The sequence below is a fragment of the Hyperolius riggenbachi genome, chromosome 2 (genome assembly GCF_040937935.1).
Source record: "Hyperolius riggenbachi isolate aHypRig1 chromosome 2, aHypRig1.pri, whole genome shotgun sequence".
NCBI classification, from domain to species: Eukaryota; Metazoa; Chordata; class Amphibia; order Anura; family Hyperoliidae; genus Hyperolius; species Hyperolius riggenbachi.
Genome location: NC_090647.1, coordinates 250,341,958 through 250,368,030, shown reverse-complemented (window position 1 = coordinate 250,368,030; position 26,073 = coordinate 250,341,958). Strand labels below are relative to the sequence as shown.

At 41.3% G+C, this 26,073-nt stretch overlaps 1 protein-coding gene across 1 annotated transcript in view; it reads right to left on the bottom strand.

Annotated features, from left to right (window-relative positions):
• Positions 1–25,861, bottom strand: part of LOC137546246 (galectin-9-like) — a 47,737-nt gene extending 21,876 nt beyond the window's left edge. Inside the window, exons 1-5 of the mRNA XM_068268490.1 lie at positions 25,753–25,861; positions 19,558–19,646; positions 9,651–9,846; positions 4,152–4,265; positions 489–527 (exon numbers count right to left, since the gene is read on the bottom strand). Of these exons, the coding sequence (XP_068124591.1) occupies positions 489–527; positions 4,152–4,265; positions 9,651–9,846; positions 19,558–19,646; positions 25,753–25,779 (465 nt within the window). The 5' untranslated portion in view covers positions 25,780–25,861. The remainder of the gene's footprint in view (positions 1–488; positions 528–4,151; positions 4,266–9,650; positions 9,847–19,557; positions 19,647–25,752) is intronic.
• Between the last annotated feature and the right edge of the window lie 212 nt (positions 25,862–26,073).

Below are 26,073 nucleotides of genomic sequence, written 5' to 3'. Positions count from 1 at the left end.
TGACACTACAGATGTAAACACAGCCTCACAGCATGGCTGTGATTTATGAGGGATTGCAGAGTGCAGGGGGACCTTAGTGGGGTTTGGGATAGCAACAGAGGCTGGGCTGTATAGGCAGATCCAGCCTCTGTATGCAGATAACATTCTTCAAACACACCTCGGGTTCTCTTTAAGTGATACTTCAATTAACAAATATTTCAATCTGTACAATTAATAAAAATAAACCGATAGGCAGTTATAGGTTCAAACAGCAGTTACCACTGAAATATTAGTTTCCTGTATGTGTGTTGGAGAAGGGGGTGGGGTGTAGCCATCCCCCTGTCCCTGACCCAAATGAAATGATCAAGCATAGTCATGTGAGTGCCTGGTGACGGTGAATTGTAGAAGCCTTTAGATGTGCACTTTTCTGTCTACAGGTTCACTTTAATTTTAATATGTATAAGGTGTTAATAAACACGTATCTTATTAACATTATACCATATACTTACATTTCCCATTGGTGCACCTGGAAACGGAGGAAATCCGCCCTAAAAGTAAATGTTTACAATGTTATTCAGTGAGTACCAGGAATGATAACCCAAAGAGTACAATCTGACTAGGAGGCTGATATAAGCCCCATCTACACCATGGGACATTGAAGCGATCCGGCGGCTCGATTAGCCGCCAGATCGCCTCTTCCGCGTGCCCGCCGCGTCCCCGCTCGCCGCGCGTGTGCCGCATTCGATTCCCCGCTCGTGCCCGCTCGTCCCCGCCGGCGCCGCTTATCTCCCGCACGATTCCCTGCTATTGTCCCCTCGCGGGGATCGAGCAGGGAATCGGCGGTGCGAAGATCCGTCCTGCCGGATCTTATCAATCGAGCTGCATCAGCCAATTAGGCCTTATTTGGGTGGTACATTTTGCTAAGAGCTACTTTACTGTAAATGCATTTTAACAGGAAGAATGAGAAAAAAACTGAAAACATTCATTATTTCTCAGTTTTCGGCCATTATAGTTTTAAAATAATACATGCCTCCATAATTAAAACCCACATATTGTATTTGTAATAGTATTGTAATAGTCCCGGGTATTACACCGTTTAAATTATGTCCCTCATACAATGTATGGCGACAATATTTTATTTGGAAATAAAAGTACATTTTTTCCGTTTTGCATCCATCACTATTTACAAGCTTATAATAATAATAATAATAATACAAAAAATAGAAATATTTCATCTTTACATGGATATTTAAAAAGTTTAGACCCTTAGGTAAATATTTACTTTTTTTTTACTAAACATTTTATTCGGGTATTTTTGGGAGGGTGGGATGTAAATATTAATTTTTTATGTAAATATGTGGGTTTTTTTTTAAATGTAGATGTAGTTTTACTATTTGGCCACAAGATGGCAACCATGAGTTTGTTTACATTACGTCTCTCTAAGCATAACATGTGCGCTTAGAGCAGGCATGGGCAAACTTGGCCCTCCAGCTGTTGAGGAACTACAAGTCCCACAATGCATTGCAGGAGTCTAACAGCCACAGTCATGACTCATAAAGGCAAATGCATTGTGGGATTTGTAGTTCCTCAACAGCTGGAGGGCCAAGTTTGCCCATGCCTGAGGGATTTGTAGTTCCTCAACAGCTGGAGGGCCAAGTTTGCCCATGCCTGGCTTAGAGGGACGTAGGGGTGAAGTAAGCGGCAGAAAGAGCGAAGCTTCGGAGAGAAGCCGTCGCTTTTTCTGCCGGGGAAAGGGATCAATAATCGGGCACCATGTCCCGATTCATTGATTCCCTGGCTAACGAACTGCAGCCCAGGAGCGCACGTGCATGCGCGATCGGCCGCAGGAGTGCAAAGGCCAAAGTAGTTAAGCACCAGGGACGTAGATAAACTTACATCTATGTTTACAATGACAAGCACCCCCCCCCCTTCCTCCGCAGATCACCGATCAATGTCCCTGTAGTGAATCATCTTTTGGCATCAGAGAGATTCCTCCATGATTCACATCTCTTCACTTATACCTGTAGTGCAGATCAGCACATTCAGCACAAGAGATTGCATGAGGACATCTAGTGGCCAAAAATAAAAATACTCCTACAAATGTTTATTAATAAAATTATATACCCAATTTGAACATATAATTTCCCCCCTCCTGTCTGTATAACTATATAGCTATAGCAGTAGGAGAACAGAGGCGCCAGCAGGATAAAAGTGGATAAAAACTTTAAAATTTGCTTGGAGGAAGTGGTGGACTTACCTCCATAAAGCAGACACGAAAGACTGTCTTTATAATAGTAATCACATTTATTATATGGTACCCTCAGGCGCTACACCTGCTACTGCTGGAATTCTGTTTTGTCCCCACTTTATTGCCTGATGAAGCGGGCTCGGCCTGCGAAACGCGTTGCACTTTTGGGGTACCATATAATAAATGTGATTACTATTATAAAGACAGTCTTTCGTGTCTGCTTTATGGAGGTAAGTCCACCACTTCCTCCAAGCAAATTTTAAAGTTTTTATCCACTTTTATCCTGCTGGCGCCTCTGTTCTCCTACTGCTATACCGTGTCCACCCCTGGTGGAGGGGTGATCTACCCCTTTTTCTCATCTACAGAGAGCGACTTCTTAATCCTGAGTGAGGACAGGTCTAATCTCCTCACCTGCTTATACAGTGGTTGCCTGTGTGGTAACCCACGTTTGTGAGTATATTCTTCTCACTGATTTGCCTTACTTCACTTATGTTTTGACATACTACACTATATTGGGCTCTCGGTTTCTCTATATTTTAACTATATAGCTATTGTTATTGTAAAAAAAAATAAAAAAGGAAAAAGTGACAGCAAAATAAAAAAAATCATAAATGGTTACCTTAGGTACTCAGCTTTTTTTTTAATATGTACAGTATGTCATTAGGGTATATCACTAGTACTTATGCAATTTAGGACTTGTAATTATTGATCTAGTATAAAAAAACGCAAATAGAAAACATACACCTTTATTTTCAAATAAAATATTGTTGCTAAACTGTGTACTAGGGACACAATTTAAATGGTGTAATAACTGGGACAAATGGGCAAACAAAACGTGTCAGTTTTATCTATCTCAGCACATTTATTTTAAAACTATAATGGCTGAAAACTGAGAAATAGTATTTTGTGGTGAAAAAAAACCTATGTATAGATCATTTCGGTGTCATAAGTAGCGATAAAGTTATTAGCAAATTAATGGGAGGAGCGTGAAGTGTGAAAATTGCTCTGGTTTTTAAAGGACAACTATCAAAGTTAGCTAAAATTCTAAATGCCACATATAATTCCAATATTTACTAGCAAGTAGCAATACAAAGGCTTTTTTTCCTTTGTGTGAAGAAAAAAAGATGAGATGAGTCACTTTTGGCATTACTCTGGAGGGCTGTGTCCAGGACATCCAGCATACAGAGACAGTTCTTACTAGCATTAATACTACAAGTAAAATGAATGATGTAAAGCAGAAATATACCTTCAAATAGTGTTTAAATAACTCATCAGCTGTGTGCCTGATCCTGTCTCTCTCTCTCTCTCTCTCTCTCTCTCTCCACTCACGCAGTCTAAAATAAACACCGTTTACAGCCAGGAACAGCTCTTTGTGAAAGAGGAGAAGTCTTTCTCTTCAGATCCTTTGTTTGTAGCTGAAAAATTGTTCATCTGTTCTCATATCATCTGTGAAAAAGCAGTGTGTGTGTGTGTGTGTGTGTGTGTGTGTGTGTGTGTGTGCGCGCTCACGTGCGCGCGCGCGCGTGTGTGTAAATAAATAATTTCTCTGTGAATAGTGACAGAGAAGTGGAATCTATCTACATGGTATAGCTCTAGCCTCTAGCATCGACTCTGACACAAATTGTTACAAACAGCTGGTAAACAAGGCTTTTTTTCACATAGGCTGTGTTGAGAGACCTCTGAAAAGCTTTCTAGTGTTGTTGGCTAAATTCTCTATAGGAATGTGGGGTTTACAGAAAAACAGTTACTTTGATAGTTGTTCTTTAAAGGAAAATAACCTGTGGTGGGGCAGTGGTTAATATGATACACTGTTCTCTCATTTTAGTAAATCAGCACCTATCTGTGTGGAAGTTTGCAGTACTAGTTAAACAAACAAAGCATTTAAAACATTATTGGAAATGCAATGAAACATATGAACACTTACCCCCTGAATATCAACACTTGACAGACTGACGCAGCCATTTATCACTAAACACTTGACTCGTTGCATAGGAATTCTATGATGATACTCCAGAAAGTGGTTTCTATTCACAGAAACCTGGAAGAAAATAACATTTCTAGATACACATATGCAATGAATGGTGTTATTTGCATAGTTAAAGGGTACCTGAACTAATGTTGCAACACACGTTTGTACCGTGAAAACCTACTGATGGAATATTTAGCAGTCTACTACATGTGTGTCTCTATGTGTTGTTTGCAATAAAAATCTGTTAATGCTTAAATTGTACCAGAGATCAAACAATAGCAAGAATTGATACTTACACAGGGCTTCCTCCAGCCCCATAAGCATGTCTGAGTTCCCCGCCATCTTCTCACAGTCTGCTGTACAGCCGCAATCAGCCCCAGTAACTAGTTCAGTTGCGTCATTTGGGATCTTCTGCGCATGCATGGGAAGACCCCGACTGACGCGACTGAACCAGTTACCGGGGCTGATTGCGGCTGTATGGCAGACTGCGGGAGGATGGCGGGGGATGTGCTTATGGGGCTGGAGGAAGCCCCGGGTAAGTATCAATTCTTTAGAAAGGTTTAGGAGGCGCCTGATGTGTTTAGCACAGTTTCAATTTAGCAAACGCTAACAAGCAAAGTTTCAGAGGTAGAAAAAAGAAGGTCCTACCTTGAGACAGTAATCCATCCGATGGTATAAAAAGTAGAAAACTTTATTAGGCACTTAACTGACAACGCGTTTCGAGGTGAAAACCACTTCCTCAGGTCTAATAATGTGCCTGAAAAAATGTGCAGCTATCCCAGGCTATAGATTTTCTTCACCCCTGAACTGGGGTTACCACCTTACCAGTGGATTTTTTCAGAAGGAGCTGCGACCACCCACCGACAAGGCCGAGTGGGGACGGTACTTCCCCACACGCGATTTTAGTGGCTGCTGATTCTGCAACCTTGTTTTGTGAGTATAACAACTGTTTACTCTTTCGATCTACAATTTCCACTTACGATACTGCACCAGATTGGGCTCCCGGTTGTTCCTCCCGTCCTTTTTTCTATCCACCCAAACCCTGTCCAAGTATCAATTCTTGCTATTGTTTGATCTCTATGTATATATATATATATATATATATATATATATATATATATATATATATATATACATACATACATACAGTATATATATATATATATATATATATATATATATATATATACATACAGTATATATATATACATATTATATATATATATATATTCACAGTATGTATATATATATATATCTATATATATATATATATATATATAGAGAGAGAGAGAGAGAGAGAGAGAGAGAGAGAGAGAGAGAGAGAGAGAGAGAGAGAGAGAGAGAGAGATAGAGAGAGAGAGAGAGAGAATTTTATCTTTCTCTCTCTCTCTCTCTTCTCTCTCTCTCTCTCTCTATATATATATGGATATATATATTTACTGGTATATGCAGTGGGATGCGAAAGTTTGGGCAACCTTGTTAATCAGCATGATTTTCCTCTATAAATCGTTGATTGTTGGATGAAAAATGCCAGTTAAATATATCATACAGGAGACACACGCAGTGATATTTGAGAAGTGAAATGAAGTTATATTGGATTTAAAGAAAGTGTGCAATAATTGTTTAAACAACATTAGGTAGTTGCATAAATTTGGGCACAACAAAAAAAAGAAATGAAATCAATATTTAGTAGATCCTCCTTTTGAAGAAATTATAGCCTCTAAACGCTTCCTGTAGGTTTCAATGAGAGTCTGAATTCTGGCTGAAGGTATTTTGGACCATTACTCTTTACAAAACATCTCTAGTTCATTCAGGTTTGATAGCTTCTGAGCATGGACAGCTCTCTTTAACTCACACCACAGACTTTCAATTATATTCAGGTCTGGGGACTGAGATGGCCATTTCAGAATGTTGTACTTTTTCCTCTGCATGAATGCCTTAGTGGATTTTGAGCAGTGTTTAGGATCGTTGTCTTGTTGAAACATTCAGTCCTGACGCAGATTCAGCTTTGTCACTGATTCCTGGACATTGGTCTCCAGAATATGCTGATAATGAGTGGAATCCATGCATCCTTAAAATTTGACAAGATTCCCAGTCCCTGTGCTGGCCACACAGAATGATGGAATCACACCATATTTTACTGTAGGTAGCAGGTGTTTTTCTTGGAATGCTGTGTTCTTTTTCCTCCATGCATAATGCCCCTTGTTATGCCCAAATAACTCAATTTTAGTTTCATCAGTCCACAGCACCTTATTCCAAAATGAAGCTGGCTTGTCCAAATGTGCTTTAGCATACCTCAAGCGACTCTGTGCTGTGGGCAGAAAAGGCTTCCTCTGCATCACTTTCGCATACAGCATCTCCTTGTGTAAAGTGCGCTGAATGGTTGAACGATGCACAGTGACTCCATCTGCAGCAAGATGATGTTGTAGGTCTTTTGTGCTGGTCTGTGGGTTGACTCTGACTGTTCTCACCATTCGTCGCTTCAGTCTACCCGAGATTTTTCTTGGTGTGCCACTTCGAGCCATAACTTGAATTGAGCCTGTGGTCTTCCATTTTCTCAATATGTTCCTAACTGTGGAAACAGACAGCTGAAATATCTGAGACAGCTTTCTGTATCCTTCCCCTAAACCATGATGGTGAACAATCTTTGTCTTCAGGTCATTTGAGAGTTGCTTTGAGACCCTCATGTTGCTACTCTTCAGAGAAAATTAAAACAGGAGGGAAACTTACAATTGACCCCCATAAATACTCTTTCTCATAATTGGATTCACCTGTGTATGTAGGTCAGGGGTCACTGAGCTTATCAAGCCAATTTGAGTTCAAATAATTAGTTCTAAAGGTTTTGGAATCAATAAAATGACAACAGTGCCCAAATTTATGCACCTGTCTAATTTCATTTAAACAATTATTGCGCGCTTTCTGTAAATTCAATAAACTTAATTTCTCTTCTTGAATATCACTGTGTGTGTCTCCTATATGATATATTTAAATGACATGTTTTATCATAACAACCAACGATTTATACAGGAAAATCATGACGATTAACAAGGTTGCCCAAACTTTCGCATCTCACTTTAAGTGTTATATATAAATGCTCTGGTATGTAGTTTGTATTTTTCTAGATGGTGGTAGCTTGAATTTGATGCAGCAACTCTCTTATCAAAAACTTTCAACAGTGGGTTAGATTTAGCTACAGTGTATTGTTGTATTTCTACTTATAATGTCGTGGGAGCAATATGTTCAAAGCCCTTTTTTAATTAATTTATTTTGCAAATCTGTTCTTATTTATTAGAAACTAGCGGACTAAATTTTTATTGACAGTGAAATAGAAAGCGCTCTGCCAGGCTGCTTGCAGGGAAAGGCTTCTCAGCCAATGAAAAAAAAAGCAGTGAAAGTATCTCTAATATAAAAAAGAGATATTGGTTACACGTATTGCAATACATGTTATACAGAGATGCCACGTTTAGGATGCCTCTTGTGTCCCTGTCCTAACCTTTATCCCTTTTATATTAGAGTGGTTTAGTTGGTTTTCAGTTTCTGCTTTGCTTGCGCCAGGGTGCAGTTGCCCAATATCACACTTTAATTGACGGAGAAGCCGATCCCTGCAATGAATCCCCTTAAAGTGAACCAGAGATGAAGCACCCTCATGTATTTACCATATATATTTATTTATTTATTATTTATTTTAAGTATAGCGCTGTATATATATCAGTGGGAACATTAGAGAAAACACCTACCCTGTTCTCTGCTTCATCCTTCTCTGCTCAGCCTGCTTGTTATCAGCCCTGATAAAGTCCCAGACTGAGCATTCAGTCTGGCTTTGCTCAGGAATCATTACAGCTGAGTCTGTCTTCTCTGATGTCTTTTCAAGCCCAAGCCTGCCCCTTCTGGCTCTGCTTTCCTCTTTCTTGTGATGAGATGGGAGGAGCTGCTAATGTGAGGGTATATTGAAAAATGTTTTTTTTTTATCTATATTTGTTAGTCATAAGGTTTTTAGAAATGGTGATTTCATTTTGCACACAGCCCACTAAATAACATGCTTTTCTGATGAACTGTGTTTTGCATGGAGTAAAAAAAACACAAAAAGCGGCACACCAGAGCAGTGAAAATACCAGGTATAGTATTTATTTTGTAAAATCTATCAGGGGATATGTTTATTTTGTGCTAAAGTGTTCATCTCTGGTTTCCTCTAACTAACATTTAAAGGTTATGACACTAGGAGTTTGGAAAGGCCCTTAGCCCTGTTTTTTCCATTTCACAACTTCTCAATGTTTCTACCGCTTCTTCTTAACTTTCTTTAGAGTTCCATTGTTCCTTTATCCATCGTCTAGATCAGGGGTTCTCAAACTGGGTGCCGCAGCACCCTGGTGCGCCTCGGGCACCTTTCGGCATGCATCCCCATCCTTTATACCATCAGGTAATGCAACCGCACATTGATATACAATGTGGCTGCATTACCTGCTAGTTAACCTTTAGTCCCCGCAACCATGGTTGAAGTTGAACATAAGAGGAATCGCAGTGCCTAATAAGCATCACTAGCTACTTGGAGTGAGTCGTTGCCTGCTAAGGGTCATAACGGCATTTTTGTAGTTGTTTTTGCCGAGGGCTGCCTTGAAAAAGCTCCTCACCCAAAAAAGTTTGGTAACCACTGGCCTAGATGCAGCCACTGCTATAGTTAAAATGGTGGACTATCCTTTGGGAGAGACTCTTTCAGGTTGTGAGGCAATATCTTCTTTGATACAGAAAGGAAGTTTCCCCAGGCCTCTCTGGATGTCTTTTGAAGGTTTGGTGTGAGATGAGGCTAGAGCAACAGGAGGACAGCTTCTTGAGGGGTGGCATGGGACAAGTAAAAGATATCTAGTGCATTCCCTGTGATGGCAGCCTGTACATTTACTACTGAATAGCTTTCCTGATAGCAGCGCCCACCTGTTTTAGTTAACTTACTGATTTATTGAAATTGGTTGATCAACTATAGAAGTAAAATGTAGAACTAATTTAATACATTTTATGTTATGTATGCCTGAGAATGGGTCTACACCATGCCGCATTGGAAAGGTGGATGGTTGCAGCAGATCCAATGTATAATCAATCGGCTGTGTCTGTCCACTTTTGTTCAGGTATTTGTTGGACACCAAGGGAGATCATATTGGAATTCTGTTTCCATGCAGTGCCCAGAAAAGTTGTTTATAAAGGAAGGGACTTTGAGTTTTGCTACTCAGAGACAATGAACATGCTGAAATTTATTTGTCTGAACGGATCCTATAGCTGACACAGGATCCGTCAATACGTCTGTTTATCAGTTGTTCTCCATCGAAGAAAATTATTTTGGTCCGATTGTGAACCCGGCCTAAAACCCACTGTTTTTTCAAGCAGTTTAATAACTTTGAATGTGGCGTGCATACTTGTATTAAGTTATACTGCTTACAGATTTAGTTAGTTACAAGGAGTACATACTTTGTAGTCATGGTGTGAAACTGCAATACGAATCTCAAAGGGTTGTCCTCTATGAAAAGGCAGCGGCTGTTTTCGCTCCTCCTTTCCCCAGTTCTTTTTGTCCTTGGTATTACAGACAACAGCCCCACCATCAAACCGAGGGTTGAAATGGAAGGCAACAGTGTCATCTGATTCACACTGGAAGTTCACAGTAAACCTGGAAAACATAACACAATTCAATACACTTGAGAAAAAATATCAGCAGTGCATATGGCACTTTTAAGGTCCCTTTCACACGTAACATGTCAATCTGCATATCGGCCTGCACCCATGCTCAATGGCTGCAAAGGCCTTTAGTCTCAATGAGACTATTCACACTAACCACAGTGCGACATGATGAGGTGGAAGTAGCTAAATCGACCCTAGGCCACAACACACTCTGAAGTGCGTTGCCACATGATCTGTACCTACAGCATGAATTATGCAGCAATGCAAGTCTATGGTGACACGGTAAGTGTGCATGAGCGATCACGGTAGCGGCACACCGCATGCACAAAGTGACGGTAAACCAGTGGCGTACTTCCTGTTCAGCAGGGAGTACATCACTAAGCAGGGAGCGGCACTACGCATATTATACTGTAGCAGGGTAATGTGAATGGGGATATGGTGCAGTGCGATTGTGCTGCCTCAGGCTCTCATGTCACAGGATGATTGAACTGCACCAAGTGTGAAAGTAGCCTTAAAGCCTAAAACGCTGCACAACATTTTTAGGTATAGGTGGTCACAGGGGAAATGACCAGGAGGTTGGAAGGACCTGGGGGTGGAAAATGAAGTATACATATTTCTAAATCCCGATTCTGGTTTTGCAGTAAACTACTATCGGTACATTTTGTATACAGTACATAACATTTTCAGATTTCGCCTGACCTTTGGTTAGCTGCCACATGTTGCAGGGAAAATAAGTGAGGGAAAATGCCCACAATGCAAACACTCTTCCTTACCTTTGAGATATGGAACAATATTGTTGCTTATACATTTGGCTTCACCTAGTGTAACATTAATCCTGGATTAAAAGTCTGCTGGTAGGGACAGACTGGCCAAGGTTAATTATTAATGCATCCTAATAATAATAAAAAGTAACCCTTATGCTGCTGTGCTAACTCAATTACTACAACACCAACACATAACCACCTTGTGTAGGGCTGTCATTGGTGCCTCTCTGGCCACAGTAGTGTCCTTTCTTGTGCTTAGGACCAGAGTGGGTATTGTCCTGACTAGCCACAGAACCATTTCTACAACACAGTCAAGGTGTATAGAGACCCAGTTACTGGGGAACAGCTTTGTTGCTGTCTTCGCCAAAAATATTGATCAGACAGGGCATAAAATGAAGGTCAGGACTCGGGAGTTTAGCAGGAAAGACGGTAAATGATTCATAGGCCAACGCTGTGGTCCAACTGATTTTCCCTGCTGAAATCTATTAAACATTAATGTGTCGCTGTAGGAATCCATTCTTTTCTAAATCGATTCCACTAAGAAAGGAATTGATCATTTTGCCACATCAGGTAACAGTCTATAATCGTATGGCCAGTGTAAGAGTAGCACAGATGAACTCCTATACACTACTGCCATCATACATGGTGGTGCTTTCGCTTTTGGACGTCACTAGCAACTTTTCAGACATGGCCTTCTATTTCTATCAAAAAGCTCTGTAATGAGTAAACAACTAGCAATGGACTGCTAAGAAATGAACTCAAATGACCTTAATCACAAGGTTTATTCAGTAAAAGGTTTTCAGTTTAAACTGACAATAGATCATACCTTCCTGTTTGGTGACAAGCATTTGCAAACACCATATCGGTCAGTTCACAAGATCACTGACACAGTAAAACCATCACAATTAAGGGCTTGATTCACTAACTGGCACTAAGCCGGTTAGTGTGCCTTATCACTTAGTGGGCGCAAACTACAGCGCTAACGTTTTTTGAGGTTGGTGTGCCTTATCTGAGGTTAGTGTGCCTTATCTGCAGTTTGCGATGTAGCTTTGTCCATCTTTTAGTGTGCACAAAGCTATTTAGTGTGCACAAAGCTACTTAAGGCACATTAACTCAGATAAGGCACACTAACCGGCTTAGCGCCCGAAAACTCTTTTTTACTCTGGCGCTAACACTTAGTGCCAGTTAGTGAATCAAGCCCTAAGTGTCTTAACAGCTGAAATCCCCATGTATTTTTGTTACATAGTTCCCACCTAATGCAGCATTTATGCAGCAATGCCAGTCTATGGTGACACGGTTGGTAAGTGTGCGTGAGCGATCACGGTAGCGGCACACCGCATGCACAGAGTGATGGTAAACCAGTGACGTACTTCCTGTTCAGCAGGGAGTACATCACTAAGCAGAGGGTGGCACTACGCATATTATACTGTAGCAGGGTAATGTGAATGGGGATATGGTGCAGTGCGATTGTGCTGCCTCAGGCTCTCATGTCACAGGATAATTGAACTGCACCAAGTGTGAAAGTAGCCTAAAAGCCTAAAACGCTGCACAACATTTTTAGTTATAGGTGGTCACAGGGAAAATGACCAGGAGGTGGGAAGGACCTGGAGGTGGGAAGGACCTGGCGGTGGAAAATGAAGTATACATATTCCTAAATGTGCTTTGCGGTGGTGCTTTTGCTTTTGGACATCACTAGCAACTTTTCAGACATGGCCTTCTATAGCTATCAAAAAGCTCTGTAATGAGTAAACAACTAGGAATGGACTGCTAAGAAATGAACTCAAATGACCTTAATCACAAGGTTTATTCAGTAATAGGTTTTCAGTTTAAACTGACAATAGATCATACCTTCCTGTTTGGTGACAAGCATTTGCAAACACCATTTACAGAGTGTCTATCATTTTGTAGTTTAAACATCTAATAGATTGTAAGCTCGCAAGGGCAGGGCTCTCACCCTTTTGCGTCATAGAACGTTATTCAATTAATTGCTTGCACTCTGTTAGACATTTATACATTTTAGTCATCATGTTAAATTTGCTATTGTAATCAGCAGTGCTGTATTTTGTATCAGTGTTCATATTTGATGTATATCATTGTCTGTATCATTATGTACCCCTTGTTTGTTTTCTCACATTGTACAGCGCCACAGAATATGTTGGCGCTTTATAAATAAATAATAATAATAATAATAATAATAATGTGTAGGTGATTTGTACAGCATATACTGTGCAAGTGAATTGTAAAATTCTATGCTAAGACCTTACTAGGTAAATAAGGCAAAAACCAAATACCCAGTCAGGTTCAGGGAAACACTTGTTTCTATGTTACTTGTTAGCAGATCAGCCCTTTGAACTGCATAAGGAAGAGTAACAAACAGAAGTAAAGCACACATTTCCACATATATTAGTGATTTTTGCACTGGGATGAATGCCAAAATCACAAAACCAAAACAAATATTTATAACGTGGTAGAATACAGGAGCCGATGTTCTAAACATGTAAATGTCCTGCTATTTCTCGTTACAGATGTATTTTATCACCAATGCTGTTTTCTCAGAGTTTCAGAAATACAGTAATTTATTGCAGCCCCAACATATCACAATATTGTCCACCAATAAGCCACTCCCACCAGCTTCCCAAGTTTTAACTTTTTGTGTGTGTGAAGAATTACCTTCACTAAGGCCTAGTGCACACCAGAGCGGTTTGGCTGCGGTTTGCGATCCGCTTGCGGCTGCGGATCCGCTAGGGTAATGTATTTCAATGGGCTGGTGCACACCAGAGCGGGAAGCGCTTTGCAGAAACGCAAACTCCCGGGCTGCTGCAGATTTTGGATTGCGGATGCGTTTCTGCCTCAATGTTAAGTATAGGAAAAACGCAAACCGCTCTGAAAAACAGCACTTCAGAGCGGTTTGCCAGGCGGTTTTTGTTACAGTAGCTGTTCAGTAACAGCTTTACTGTAACAATACATGAAATCTACTACACCAAAAACGCTTCACAAAACCGCAAAATGCTAGCTGAAACGCTACAGAAAAAGAAGAAAAGGCGTTTCAAAATCTGCTAGCGTTTTGCGGATCTGCTAGTGTTTTTTGGCGTGCACTAGGCCTAAGTACCACTATATTTTCCAATAGTGTTGCCAAAATATATTTACATTTACAATGGTAAACATTCAGGGCCATACGCAATTCACTTTTTCTCCTAAGTTTACTCTTAGGAGATCATTTTTCATCCTCTATTTAAAATTACTTTTCAGCATTTTTCAATAGAAAAAGAACTAAAAAAGTAGATGAAAAGGGAGTGTCAAAATTATTTGTAGTAATTTTTTTGCTTCCTGGTGGTTTAAAAAGAATTTCTTTGACAAGGTTTAAAAATATCACCTAAGAAAAATCTCCGGAGAAAAAATGAATTGCATATGAGCCCCTTGGAGTCTTACCTACAAAACTAGGTTTTCTAGCATTTTTCAGACAATCTGCAAAGATCTTGTGCAATTTTAGTTCACTTCTATTTCCTTATTTGGCATATGAAAAAAATTGCAAAATATTGCAGGGGAGATTACCAGTCATTACTGAGCTTTACCTACTGACAGCATCTCTTTACACACACCTCCTAAGCACAAAACAACATTGCCCCCTCTGAGCACTGCCAACAGGTCTACACTGAATAGGAGCAAAAATGAATGCAAAGGTACTTGCATGCCACTGTTGTTGCCCATCAGGGATTGAGGAAATGATTCCTCGGGCAACAAATCAGGGGCTGATGCTGTACAGGCTAGCGATGCATTTTGTAGCTATGGAGGGGCAGTGATCTCGCATGACAGAGCAGGCAGGGAGAAAAACAAATAACATTGCAATCTGGCATTCATGTGCACAGCTGTAAGGCGTCTATCTCATGGAGGCACAACTGAAAGCATCCCCAGCCACACTCAGACAAGATAGGAGATGTTGTGTGTTTTAAGACGCAGACATGCGTGGGATTACAACCGCTATTAATCGTAGATACTCAGTAGCCGGCATATTGGAGGCTTATTCAAACACCTGTGAAAAATCACTGACATTTTCCATCTGATTCTTCAAGAAGTAGCTCATATTAAAGGATACCCGAGGTTAAAATAAACAAATTAAATAAACAATTGTATCTATCCTCTTTATCCTAAAAATTATTTTTTTAAAGATATTCCACAGCTTTATTTTATATTTAAATCTACTTTTTATGTTTTTACTGTTTTATTGTTTTTGCTCAATGACCCATTCATTGAAGTATGCTAGAGCTAAAAATCTATGACCTATTGAGCCTTTTTATCTCTTTCCTGCTCTCAGAAGCCATTTTCTGAGAGGAAAGTGTTTTATAGTTGTAATTTCTTATCATTGAGGGTCACACCGTAGTCTGACCAAGTCCTGACTCAGACAGGAATTGCCACTTACATACCTGATGTTTAACTCTTTCAGACAGGGAAAGAAAAAAAAGGAACACAGCATAGTTATTTGTGTGCCAGGCACTGTACATACACATGTCTATCTAATCATGTCACATGTCACCTCGGTATCCTTTAAGAGGTGATGGTATTCTGTATATAGAAGAAAGCTTCTCTAAAACCAAGCGCTCGGTCTTACATAAACCTTATTAGTTATTTGCAAATGTGAAAATTCTCATTCATCCATATTGCAGTGAAAAATAAATCTGCATCTTGAACACCCAAAAATATTGATGCTACATGAAGAAAAAATATTTGAGACAGAGGTCACACTTGAAAAAAATCTGCAGATTTTTGCCGCATTTAAAAAATGCATGTGGAATTGCATGTAACGATAGTCTATAGGCAAAAATCGATATAAAATGTTTCTATGGTTTATTGGAACAGAAAATGTAATTGATCCAAATGCTGAATTTTATGATCTCATTTGAAGAGAGAAAATGAACTAATCAACCTATTTATGGGAACAATCGATAATTAATTTCCAATTACTTTTGGTCATAAAAATTGCTTCGAAAGATCGCATCTGATGAAAAAATTGTACCATTAATGGACACCTTAAAGGGACAACAGCCAGTACCATATTGACAAAAGAAATGCGTAACGGTGTATCAGCTGGACAATATCCAACATGCAGCATTTATCCATTATTTCATAGCTAACCTCCTTCCCACCAAATTAAGTCAATAACGGCCTTAACACATTTGTGGGTATAAAGAAAGGAAGCAGTAGATTTGGGCGCATGAGACAAGTGGACAAAAAGGGCGCCCCATTCACTTTCATTATAAATATCGTTTAATGGGCGCTGAACGGGGAAAATAAGGCGCCGGAGATTTTTAAGGATTTATAACGGCGCCCGGAGATTTTTAAGGATTTATAACTATGTTTGTGATGATTTAAGTTTACAAAATGAGCCCGTGACGAATAACGTTTATGAAGATAATAAATCACTATTTCTAAAACATTTCTAACACATTATTATCCACCCAAAAAAATAATTTACATTTTTTTTCTTTACATTCTTTATTTATTCATGTCTGTAAAACATTATTATCCATAGGGGGTTTTAGGTTTAGGCACCAACAGGGGGGTCTTAGGTTTAGGCACCTACAGGGGGGTCTTAGGTTTAGGCACTAACAGGGGGGTCTTAGGTTTAGGCACCAACAGGGGGGTCTTAGGGTTAGGCACCTACAGGGGGGTCTTAGGGTTAGGCACCTACAGGGGGGTCTTAGGTTTAGGCACTAACAGGGGGGTCTTAGGTTTAGGCACCAACAGGGGGGTCTTAGGGTTAGGCACCAACAGGGGGGTCTTAGGGTTAGGCACCAACAGGGGGGTCTTAGGTTTAGGCACCAACAGGGGGTCTAGGGGTTAGGGATAGGTACAGGGAGGGTTTTTAATAAACGAAAATATAAGTTTCACTTTACAAACAGGGAAGATTAACGTTTTAAGAATTGCCGATCTCATACACATTATTTAGTGATTTATACATTTTTAAATCACTATTTATAAACGAAATTCTACACAATAATTTCTATAAACGATATTTCCATTTATCGTTTATACCACGCGCCCTTTTTTCCCGACGCCCTTTTCGTACGTACGCATAAAGAAAAGTGTAGCAGAGCTGTGACAATGGGAAAGTGCAACAATCCATATTAACCAATAACATTTCATGTCATGAAAATCCGCTAGCAAAGGGTCTTATTTCACTGATTTACAGTTGTCTGCATTCCCCTTCTTCTCATATCTGAGAAAAGGAGACTGGGGCTGAGCTAGACGGAGATGAGGTATGGAAGATGTGGAAACATTTACCTCACAGATCTATCAACTCAGATAGAAATTAACACTAAGGTCATGGTGAGGTGATAGCTCACCCTATCCAGGCTGTCTAAAAGCAATCCCGCCATTTCACCTATTTCTTCTGGTGTTGTGGGCATTATGGTACATGGTGGCCCTGCTTCAGGGCAGAGATGAATTAAGATGTAATGTGGCCCTCAGCAGGGTAGTGGATCTGGGGGCCCCATGTGGTCTTTTGGGTAAGAGAGGGCAGAGAAGTTGGCTGGCGGGCCGCTTAACACCCACTAGGTCCCAGGTACCTGCCTAGTTTGCCTGGTGGATGTTCCTGCTCTGCTTGAGGGCTGTACACCTGTGGATCAGATAATACCAGTTGACCTACAAGTCCCCTAAGAAAGTGATTCCAAAAGACTCAATGATTTTCTCGGTTGAAAGCCCCCATAAGTAAGTCTGTCCTCTCTGAACCCATTACCCCTCTTCTTATCCTTTTGCCTTACCCCCTCTCTCTTCTTCTCACTATTAATGTTATTTCTATTTAATTTCACTTCCTACTGAAAGCCTAGGATGTAAGAAACTCACTACAGGTCCTAGGTGCCTCCCCCCTTGGAATCTGTGGATTCCCCTCACTGTTCCCTCTCTTGTTGGTGACAGCGATGGGAAGGCCATTTCCTGGACAATATAAGCTGACACCACAAAGTGTAAATACTGGTTAAATATGCTCTGGGTGGACTGTGCCTAGATCAGAGCATAAGGGTAAAAAGTTTTGAAAACATACCAGCTTTAACCCACTGATATGCTGTACATGTTATCGTTGTTCTAGCTGATAAGTGTCTTCTGCACCCCAGGATAAGGGTTACATTTCAATACTTTTTTAATTTCAATTGTTGTGTTTATAAGATGTATTGTATAAGGTTGTGCTGTTACCAATGTCTATACAAATAACTGTGGTGGAGGCGCCCTGATATATATTTCACGAGTCAGGCACAACTCTTTGAATTGACCTGAGGAAGCGGGCTAGTACCTGTGAAACGCATTGTCATACCTGGTTGTGTTGAAATAAATATTTTTTCCAATATGCCAGTGTCATATCATCTGGAGAGGTAAGCGATTGCCTTTTCTTACCTCTTATGGCATACATAGCACAACGCTTTAAACATATCAGGGCATACATAGCACAACGCTTTAAACATATCAGGGCACCTCCACCACAGTTATTAGTACAGCCATAGACCTCCATAGAAGGTGTTACAACTTTGCAATCTTCAACTATAACGTTTTCAAGCAGAGCGACCATCCAGCATCCAGCTTCGCCTGGACAACTAAGCAGGACAGTTATTTCTCGCACAGGTGCATACGGTGTTTGCAAGGATTGCAACCTAACTTTGTGAGTATAATATACTATCTATTACACGTTGCTCCTATATCTAACAGTATTGCACCATTGGGCTCCCGGTCTCTCTCATTTTCTCTAGGGGGCACTACACCCATCCTAGAATCCCTCCATACTGTTACCAATGTAATATTCAATAAAAACTATTAAAACAGAAAACAACAGATCTTCCACAAATTTAGAAACGTGGATTCCTAGTATCAGACATGTTAGTCCAGGAGCTTGTGCTGAGTGATCCCGATGCTGCTGCCTTGATCTTATGCTTTCTATATAAACCATGCTTATTGTCTTTCAGGTTTCTAGTGTCAGCCAGAAAAGTCGTATTGCTGCCTCTATAACCTTTAGGGTGCGGTTCCACTAGTGCGGTGTGTAATCGCCGTGGATTCCCCGCAGACGAATTCGCATGCAGGAGCGAAATCGCATGCAGTTGTATGCAAATTTTACTGTGAATTCGCATACGATTTCGCATGGATGATGCTGTGTGCGAATTTAACCATGTCAGTTAGGGCTCGTTTCCACTATAGCGAATCTGCATGCGGGCACTGCATGTGGATTCGCATACTCAATGTTAGTGGATGGGGCTGTTTCCACGTGTGCGGCGGCGTTTTTCGGTGCGGGAAAAATCTGCACGACAGGGCCGTCAGATTTCGCGTGCGGCAGGAATGCGGGCGAATTGCCGCTAATGCATTCAAAAGGGAAATCGCATGCGGCTTTGTCATGCGGATTTCCCCACGATTTCGCATGCGATTTCGCATGAAAGGCAATGGAACTTTACACAGGCAGTGACATGGTTAAATTCGCCTGGCTCCTTGCCATGCGAAATCGCGGGTAAATCCGCATGGGGAAACGCAGCCGCATGCGATTTCTTCAGCGGTGGAATCCAGGCGATTCCGCACAGCTACAGTGGAAACGAGCCCTTAAATTCTGTGCTTTTTTCATTTATTTTATGCGAAATCGTATGCGAATTCGCATGAAAATTCGCATACAAAACCGCCATGCGAATTCCCTATTAAATACATTGTATGCGAATCGCATGCGGTGTGTGTGGTGTCCGGAATCGGATGGCTCTGCTGTGCAGATTTTTCCTGCACAAGAAAATGCTCCGTTTTCCTGACAAGTGGACACAGGCTCATTTACTTTTATTGGTTATGCGAATTTCCATGCAGGGAACGCATGCAAATTTGCGTTAGTGGAAACGCACCCTTAGAGATAACCCCTATATTACCCATTCCTTGCAGTTATCCAAGCATTTCCATGTATGCTACCAGTCTATGCCCACACATACCTGTCACCTGATGGAAGCACAGTGCCATTGATCACCACCATCGTCCCATCGTTTAGGCCATTGTGAAAGTGCGTAGTGAATGGAACAGGCTGAAAAACAAGCACAGTATTTGTAACATATGCTATATAGTGTTTATGTTCTATGCAGAGAATAGCTTTATAAACTAGCTTGATGCATGTTTAAGTAAAGAAATATTTAAATCCTGGAACACACAGGTAATTTAAGCATTGAACACCACAAAACTTTGGCCTCGATTCATAAAACTGCCTGCGAGCGGGGAAAGTCGAGCGGGGAAACACCGCTGTCGGTATTTCCGCCTTCAGGGTGGTAATTCATAAAAATTTAGCTACTTGTGATATACGTGCGGAGATACTCCGCTGTAGGCAGGCGTTAGGCTGTCGGGAGACGTGCGGAAACAGGGGAAGCAGGCGGAATCCCTCCGTGCGGTGTTCTCTCTGCAGCTGCTTGGGAGGTCTGTCCCATTCACTGCAACGGATTCCGCACGCTTCTCGCCACATCAGAGGTAGCGGTAATACCCGTCCGCATACCGCTACCTCTAATCTTTATGAATTGACATTTGTTACTGTTGCTGTGATAATCACCGCGCAAGGCGGTGATTGATCACTCTGCTCGCAAATGTCGGCTTTTCATGCGGAAAAAGCCTTTATGAATGCATATTTTGGTGTGTGGTCGGTAAAGTGAGCGTTTTTTTGCATTTCCGAATGCGGGAATGCTTTATGAATCGAGGCCTATGTGGGAGCATGGGGCTGAAAAAGGTAAGTGCCAAGAAAACAGTATATTGAATCAGACCCTGCTTCAAGTTCACTAGAAAAGCTTTATTCAAAAAGATAAATAACACTGTATTGACACTTTGTGTCACTTAAAAACATAAAACACTCACTACTAAGAGTTTAGCTATATACGCTTACAGTAGGTGTGTGAGGGGATCCCAGGTCTGACTGGTATGACAGTTATGCTGTTTGTGTGAGCTCAGCCGGCTGTGCATGAACATCTTAGCAGTGAGTGTTTTATGTTTTTACGTGACACAAAGGCCTCGATTCATAAAGCATTCCCGCATGCGGAAATGCTGAAAACAAACAATTTTACCGAACACTGAACAAAATGTGTATTCATAAAGGCTGTTTCCGCATGCGGAGCTGACATTCCGGAGCAGAGTGATAAATCACCGCCTTATGCGGCGATTCTAGGCGGAAATGTAACAAAATGTCCATTCATAAAAATTAGAGCAAGCGGTATGCGAACGGGAAATACCGCTTGCTCGGATGTAGCGATAAGCGTGCGGAGTGCATGTAAGTCAATGGGACAGACCTTCCAAGCAGCAGCAGAGAGAGCAGTGCACTGAGGAACTCAGCCAGCTCCTGTGTTTCCGCATGCCTACCGACAGCCTACCGCCAGCCTACAGCGGGAAATCTCCGCTCTGCTATCGCAACTGGCAACATTTTATGAATGACCACCCAGAAGTCTGAAATACCGAACGCGGAGTTTCCCCGCACTGATTTACTTCACCGAACACATTTTTATGAATCGAGGCCAAAGTGTCAATACAGTGTTATTTATCTTTCTGAATAAAGCTTTTCTAGTGAACTTGAAGCAGGGTCTGATTCAATATACTTTTTTCTGATGCATGTTTAAGTGTCTGTACTAAAACCACAAAATGACATCATTGCTAGGATCCCGGAAGATCTGGGGCAACACTGGGCACTAAGGGCTCTTTCACACTAGGAGTTGATCTGAGCGTTTTGACAGATCGCTCTCAGTTTGTGTCTAGAAAGGTAACATGAAAGGCTATTTGACTTTCATGATAGCTTTCACATTAGACGAAGCGTTCCAGAGTGTTACGTTACAACGCATCTGGGAGCTTCGTAACGTCCAGCCACAGTGTTTTCCCATCGGGTAAATTAGAGCTACCGGCGCTAATCAGCGTCCCACCGCAACTTGCCAACGTCACGCCACAGGCCATTAACACGTGCAGGAAATCGGCTTCTGCACATATGGTCATGTGAAAAAACCCTAAGAAGATGATAGTACCGTCCCAAAAAGGGGGCCCTGTCATGATTAGCCATGGGCACAGCCAAATGTACTTGCAATTCAAAGACCGTGGGCCTGCCCAGCCAAACTTTGGATGAAGTTCCTACTTCTTTAATTAAAAAAAAAAAAAGTTAAGAAACAAGCAGCTTTATGTGTCATAACACAATAGACAACATAGAATTGTGCAGTGCACGGAGCACAAAACATTACAGTTAGCAGCATGCCAAAAAACATAATAAGGTAGTGTTTCAGCTGCAGTCAACATAACCAGGGACCACTTCCACCCTAAACCTATTTAAGCAGTTTCCCTAGACAAAAAACACCCACGATTGTCATAAACAGCCTCACAATATTGCATGCCAGAGATCACTCTGCATCAGGACATACCAGGCGCAGGGCCGGCGCTACCATAGAGGCAAAGGAGGCAGCTGCCCCAGGGCCCCAGAGCTTGTAGGGGACCCCAGTGGCTACAAGAGGAAAACATTTTTTTTTCAAATCGACCTTATAGTTTTTGAGAAAATCGATTTTAAAGTTTCAAAGGAAAAAAAAATACACATTTAAAAACCAGCCGACTTTAATGGTTAATAGCAAATCCACCTTAAATTCTAGAAACCCTAAATTTGCAGGATATGTTAAGGAGATCATTGGGAATAAGATCAATACAAACAATTTTTCAAAAAGACTTTATAGTTTTTGAGAAAATCGATTTTAAAGTTTTGAAGGAAAAAAGTATACTTTTAAATGCGGTTTAAATGTCACTTTTAGTACCTAACGGCAGTGTAATTTTACATGTATCAAAAGAAAGAGCAATAAATTTCCTGACGGGGTTTCCAGGGGGTCCATACGCAGCCGCAGCGCTTTGGCCAGGGATCGCTATACAGCCGCAATATGGCTGTATGAAGATCCCTGGCATTTTTTTCCTATTTTCCCAATTTGTTTTTTTATGTTTAGATTGTGGGAATTTTTTTTTTTAATTATGTGGGGTCCCCCCTCCTGAAACTTTTTAACCCCTTGTCCCCCATGCAGGCTGGGGTAGCCAGAATGTGGAGCTCCGACCGATTGGGGCTTCAAACCCTGACTATACCAGCTTCAAAAAAGGTCCCTTAATGCCAATTTTTGCTCCGGGGTATCTGTTTGAAGGCCCCCCAGGTTTATTTTGCCCTGGGGATCCATTGTTGCTTAAACCGGCCCTGACCAGGCGGGACTATTTTGTCCCATAGAAGGATCGGCGCACCGCTGCCGAGATTTGGGACCCATGCCTGGATCTCTGACCTTAGCGACATGCTTGCTCCTGAGTGAAGGGAGCATCAGAATGTTGAACCACACCAGGTAACATTACACATTATCCAAAAAATGCACTGTAGAAAATGTGTTTGGATAACGTAGTCAGTTATAATACAGGGATGTGTACATACCCATACAATTGTATAGGCAGTGTGCTCACATTATTATTACGTATTCATTTTTTTTTACTTATATAGCGCAAACATCTTTTGTAGTGCTGTACACATAGTACATGCAGCAATGCAGCATGCAGTAGCATGAAATCCACCTGCATCCTTACAGCACAAAAAGAACTTTATAATGTCTGGAATGAAATAGCACCTTATTTTTTTTTTTTTATTACAATTAACCTAATATCATGGGTCTGAGTTGGTACACATTTGCCGATTCCCATTCCACGTACCCAAAAATTGCTTCTGACTCCACAGCCCTGCGCCTAAAGGTGGCCACACGCCATACACTTTTTTAAAATATCTGTTCAATTCAAAAATTGCAATCAATTTTTCTGACCGATTGTAACATTTCAAAAATCTGACCAATGTACCACACACCTATGTTCAATTTTTCCTCAATTATGATAAAAATGATTGGAAACTTTAAGAAAATTGCTTGGGTATATATATTAATAAACTGACAATATAACACATACCATACAATTTTCATAAAAATTGATCATTTAAATCCACCACTCCTGATCAACTTTTATCGAATAAAAGCGGGAAATCTGATCAGATATCTTGCTCAAATAAAAAAAAGCTTCACATTTTTCGTAAAATCTGAACATTTTTATCAAATTGCCGTAAAATCAGGTAATTTTATTGTACTGTGTGTGGCCACCTTTTCACTGATTGAAGAGTACCAACTCTGGTATTATCGCCAACTAGGATAGAATAGGATATAACTATTTAGACCAGTGGTCCTCAAACTAAGGCCCACTGGCCGGATGTGGCCCCCTGAGGCTTTTTTACCGGCCCCCCCCACACACACAAAATAGATTATAGATGCAGTCAGCTACATCTTTAAATATTGGTTTTCGGCATATACAATGAAGCCAGAAAGCAGTAATTCGCTGGTTTCCAATCAAATTCCACATCAGGTGACACTGTTGTCCAATTGGACAGAAGGTTGTCACCTTAGTATGCATCACTGTCTGGACCGCAAAGACTTCTATGTATACTCTGGCCCCCCAGCAGTCTGAAGTATGTTGACCCAGCCCTCGACCCAAAACGTTTGGGGATCCCTGATTTAGACAAAACAAATATGTGGCTGCAGCATTTGGTTGTTCCATATCCAAGCTATGTAAATTTGCCTAAAACTAGCATAACATTTGCACCAACTCATATTATTAGCATCTTGATGACCACCCCTCTTTGCAACATTTTATTTTCACAAATGCCTAATCTTTACATTGGAAAATAATCAGAATGTGCTATTGTTCACTTTATTTGAGGCCTGGAACCCACCACAAAGTGCTATCGCTAGCGTTTTTAATGAGGGCTTTGTAAGCGATTTCATGAGCGTTTCCTGCCGATTTTGGTAGCGATTTTAAAAAGTGCAAGGCTCAGTTCACATTAGCATTTGCCAACAGTACCGACCGTACAGTTCCGTGGTCCATTCCGCCGAACAGACAAAAAAATGCAGCAGGACCCAATTTTCCAGACCGTTTCGCTCAGTGGAACGGAAGGTTTTGCAGCACAATAGGATCCTATGGAAAATAGAGGTTTTACAGCACACTGGCTGTAAAAATAGACCATTTTCCCGGATCCATATGGCCGGATCTGTACGGCTGGCTCCGGAAAAAGAACGCAGATGTGAACCGGGCCTTAGCGTTTTGCCAGCGATAGTGTAACGATTAGTGTTTTTAATTCAGATTGTTTTAATTTTAATTATTTTACAGGGTGCAGTAATTTAAAAGCGCTAGCAAAATCGCTCTGTGTAGATTTTGACGAGCGATTACGCCAGTGTTTATATACTTTACATTGCAGAAACGCTAACACAAAACGCTAAAAATGCTGCATGTTCTGCGGTTGCGATTTTGGTAATCGCTCCAGTGGAATTTGTCACATCCATTAACATTAGCTGAGCGTTTAAGGAAATCGCTAGCATTTTGAAAACCTCCCTAATGCTGGGCATACACGGCCCAGATTCTTCTTATCAATCGAGCCGCTGATGGCTCAATTGATAATTTCCCAGCTCGATCCCCGCGGGCGGACAATAGGCAAAAATGAAGCGCTGATAAGCGCTGCGAAGGAAGTGCCCGCGAGGACAAGTGGGAATCGATCCGCGCGGACGCTCGGCAACGCGCCGGCATAGAGCCGCTGGCTCGATTCCGGCGCATAAACGTGCTGTGTATGCCCAGCATAAATGCTCACAAAATCGATCTAGTGGGTTCCAGCCCTAATAAAACAACAAGCTACTGCATTCTGCATTATAGTTTATTTACATGAAAGAAATAACTGCCGTTTCTTCGACTGAAGATACATTTTAATAAATGTTTTATGGATGTACGTGGGCTATAATATAATGCTGAAGCCTAAAATACAGAACAGTTTTGTTTTTTGCACTACAAGCTAATCCGAAGCCAATCCTTGAGTTGCAGCACAAAAGAATGCAGGCAAAAAGTCAAGAAAGAACAAAAAGCTGGCGAGAACTTTATATGACTAACAAAAACCGAAGATGGAAAATACAGCAAAATGTGAAGTGGCTGCAGCAACCCTGTAAGCAGCACGAACAGAGAAGAGACACCCGCGGTGACCTGAGCGACCTCTTGCAGCTGGGTGATGCTGCGCGCTGAGCCCCTTTCCAGAGGTAGGGAACCTTCTGACTGAGCAGCCTGTGAATCCAGAGCCCGCAGACACTTACCGGGTTGTAGATGGGCCCGTAAGACATGGTGTAATAGTGGAGGACAGCACCGCTCCGATTAACACAGCAGAGATGCAGCAAATCTTTCAGCTCAGTTACTTTTTAACGGTGCAGAACAGCGCCCGCCCATAGGGAAGAGAGGATGGCTTGCTACAACTTCCCCTCTGAGCAATCACACTTCCCAACCACTGACATATCGCTGGTTCACAAGTTCACTAGTTGAGCAACACTGGACAGCAGAGGTGCTAATTGTGATGGACAAATACCCAGTGGCGTAGCTACAAACCTCTGGGCCCCGATGCGGAATCTGGATGTGGGCCC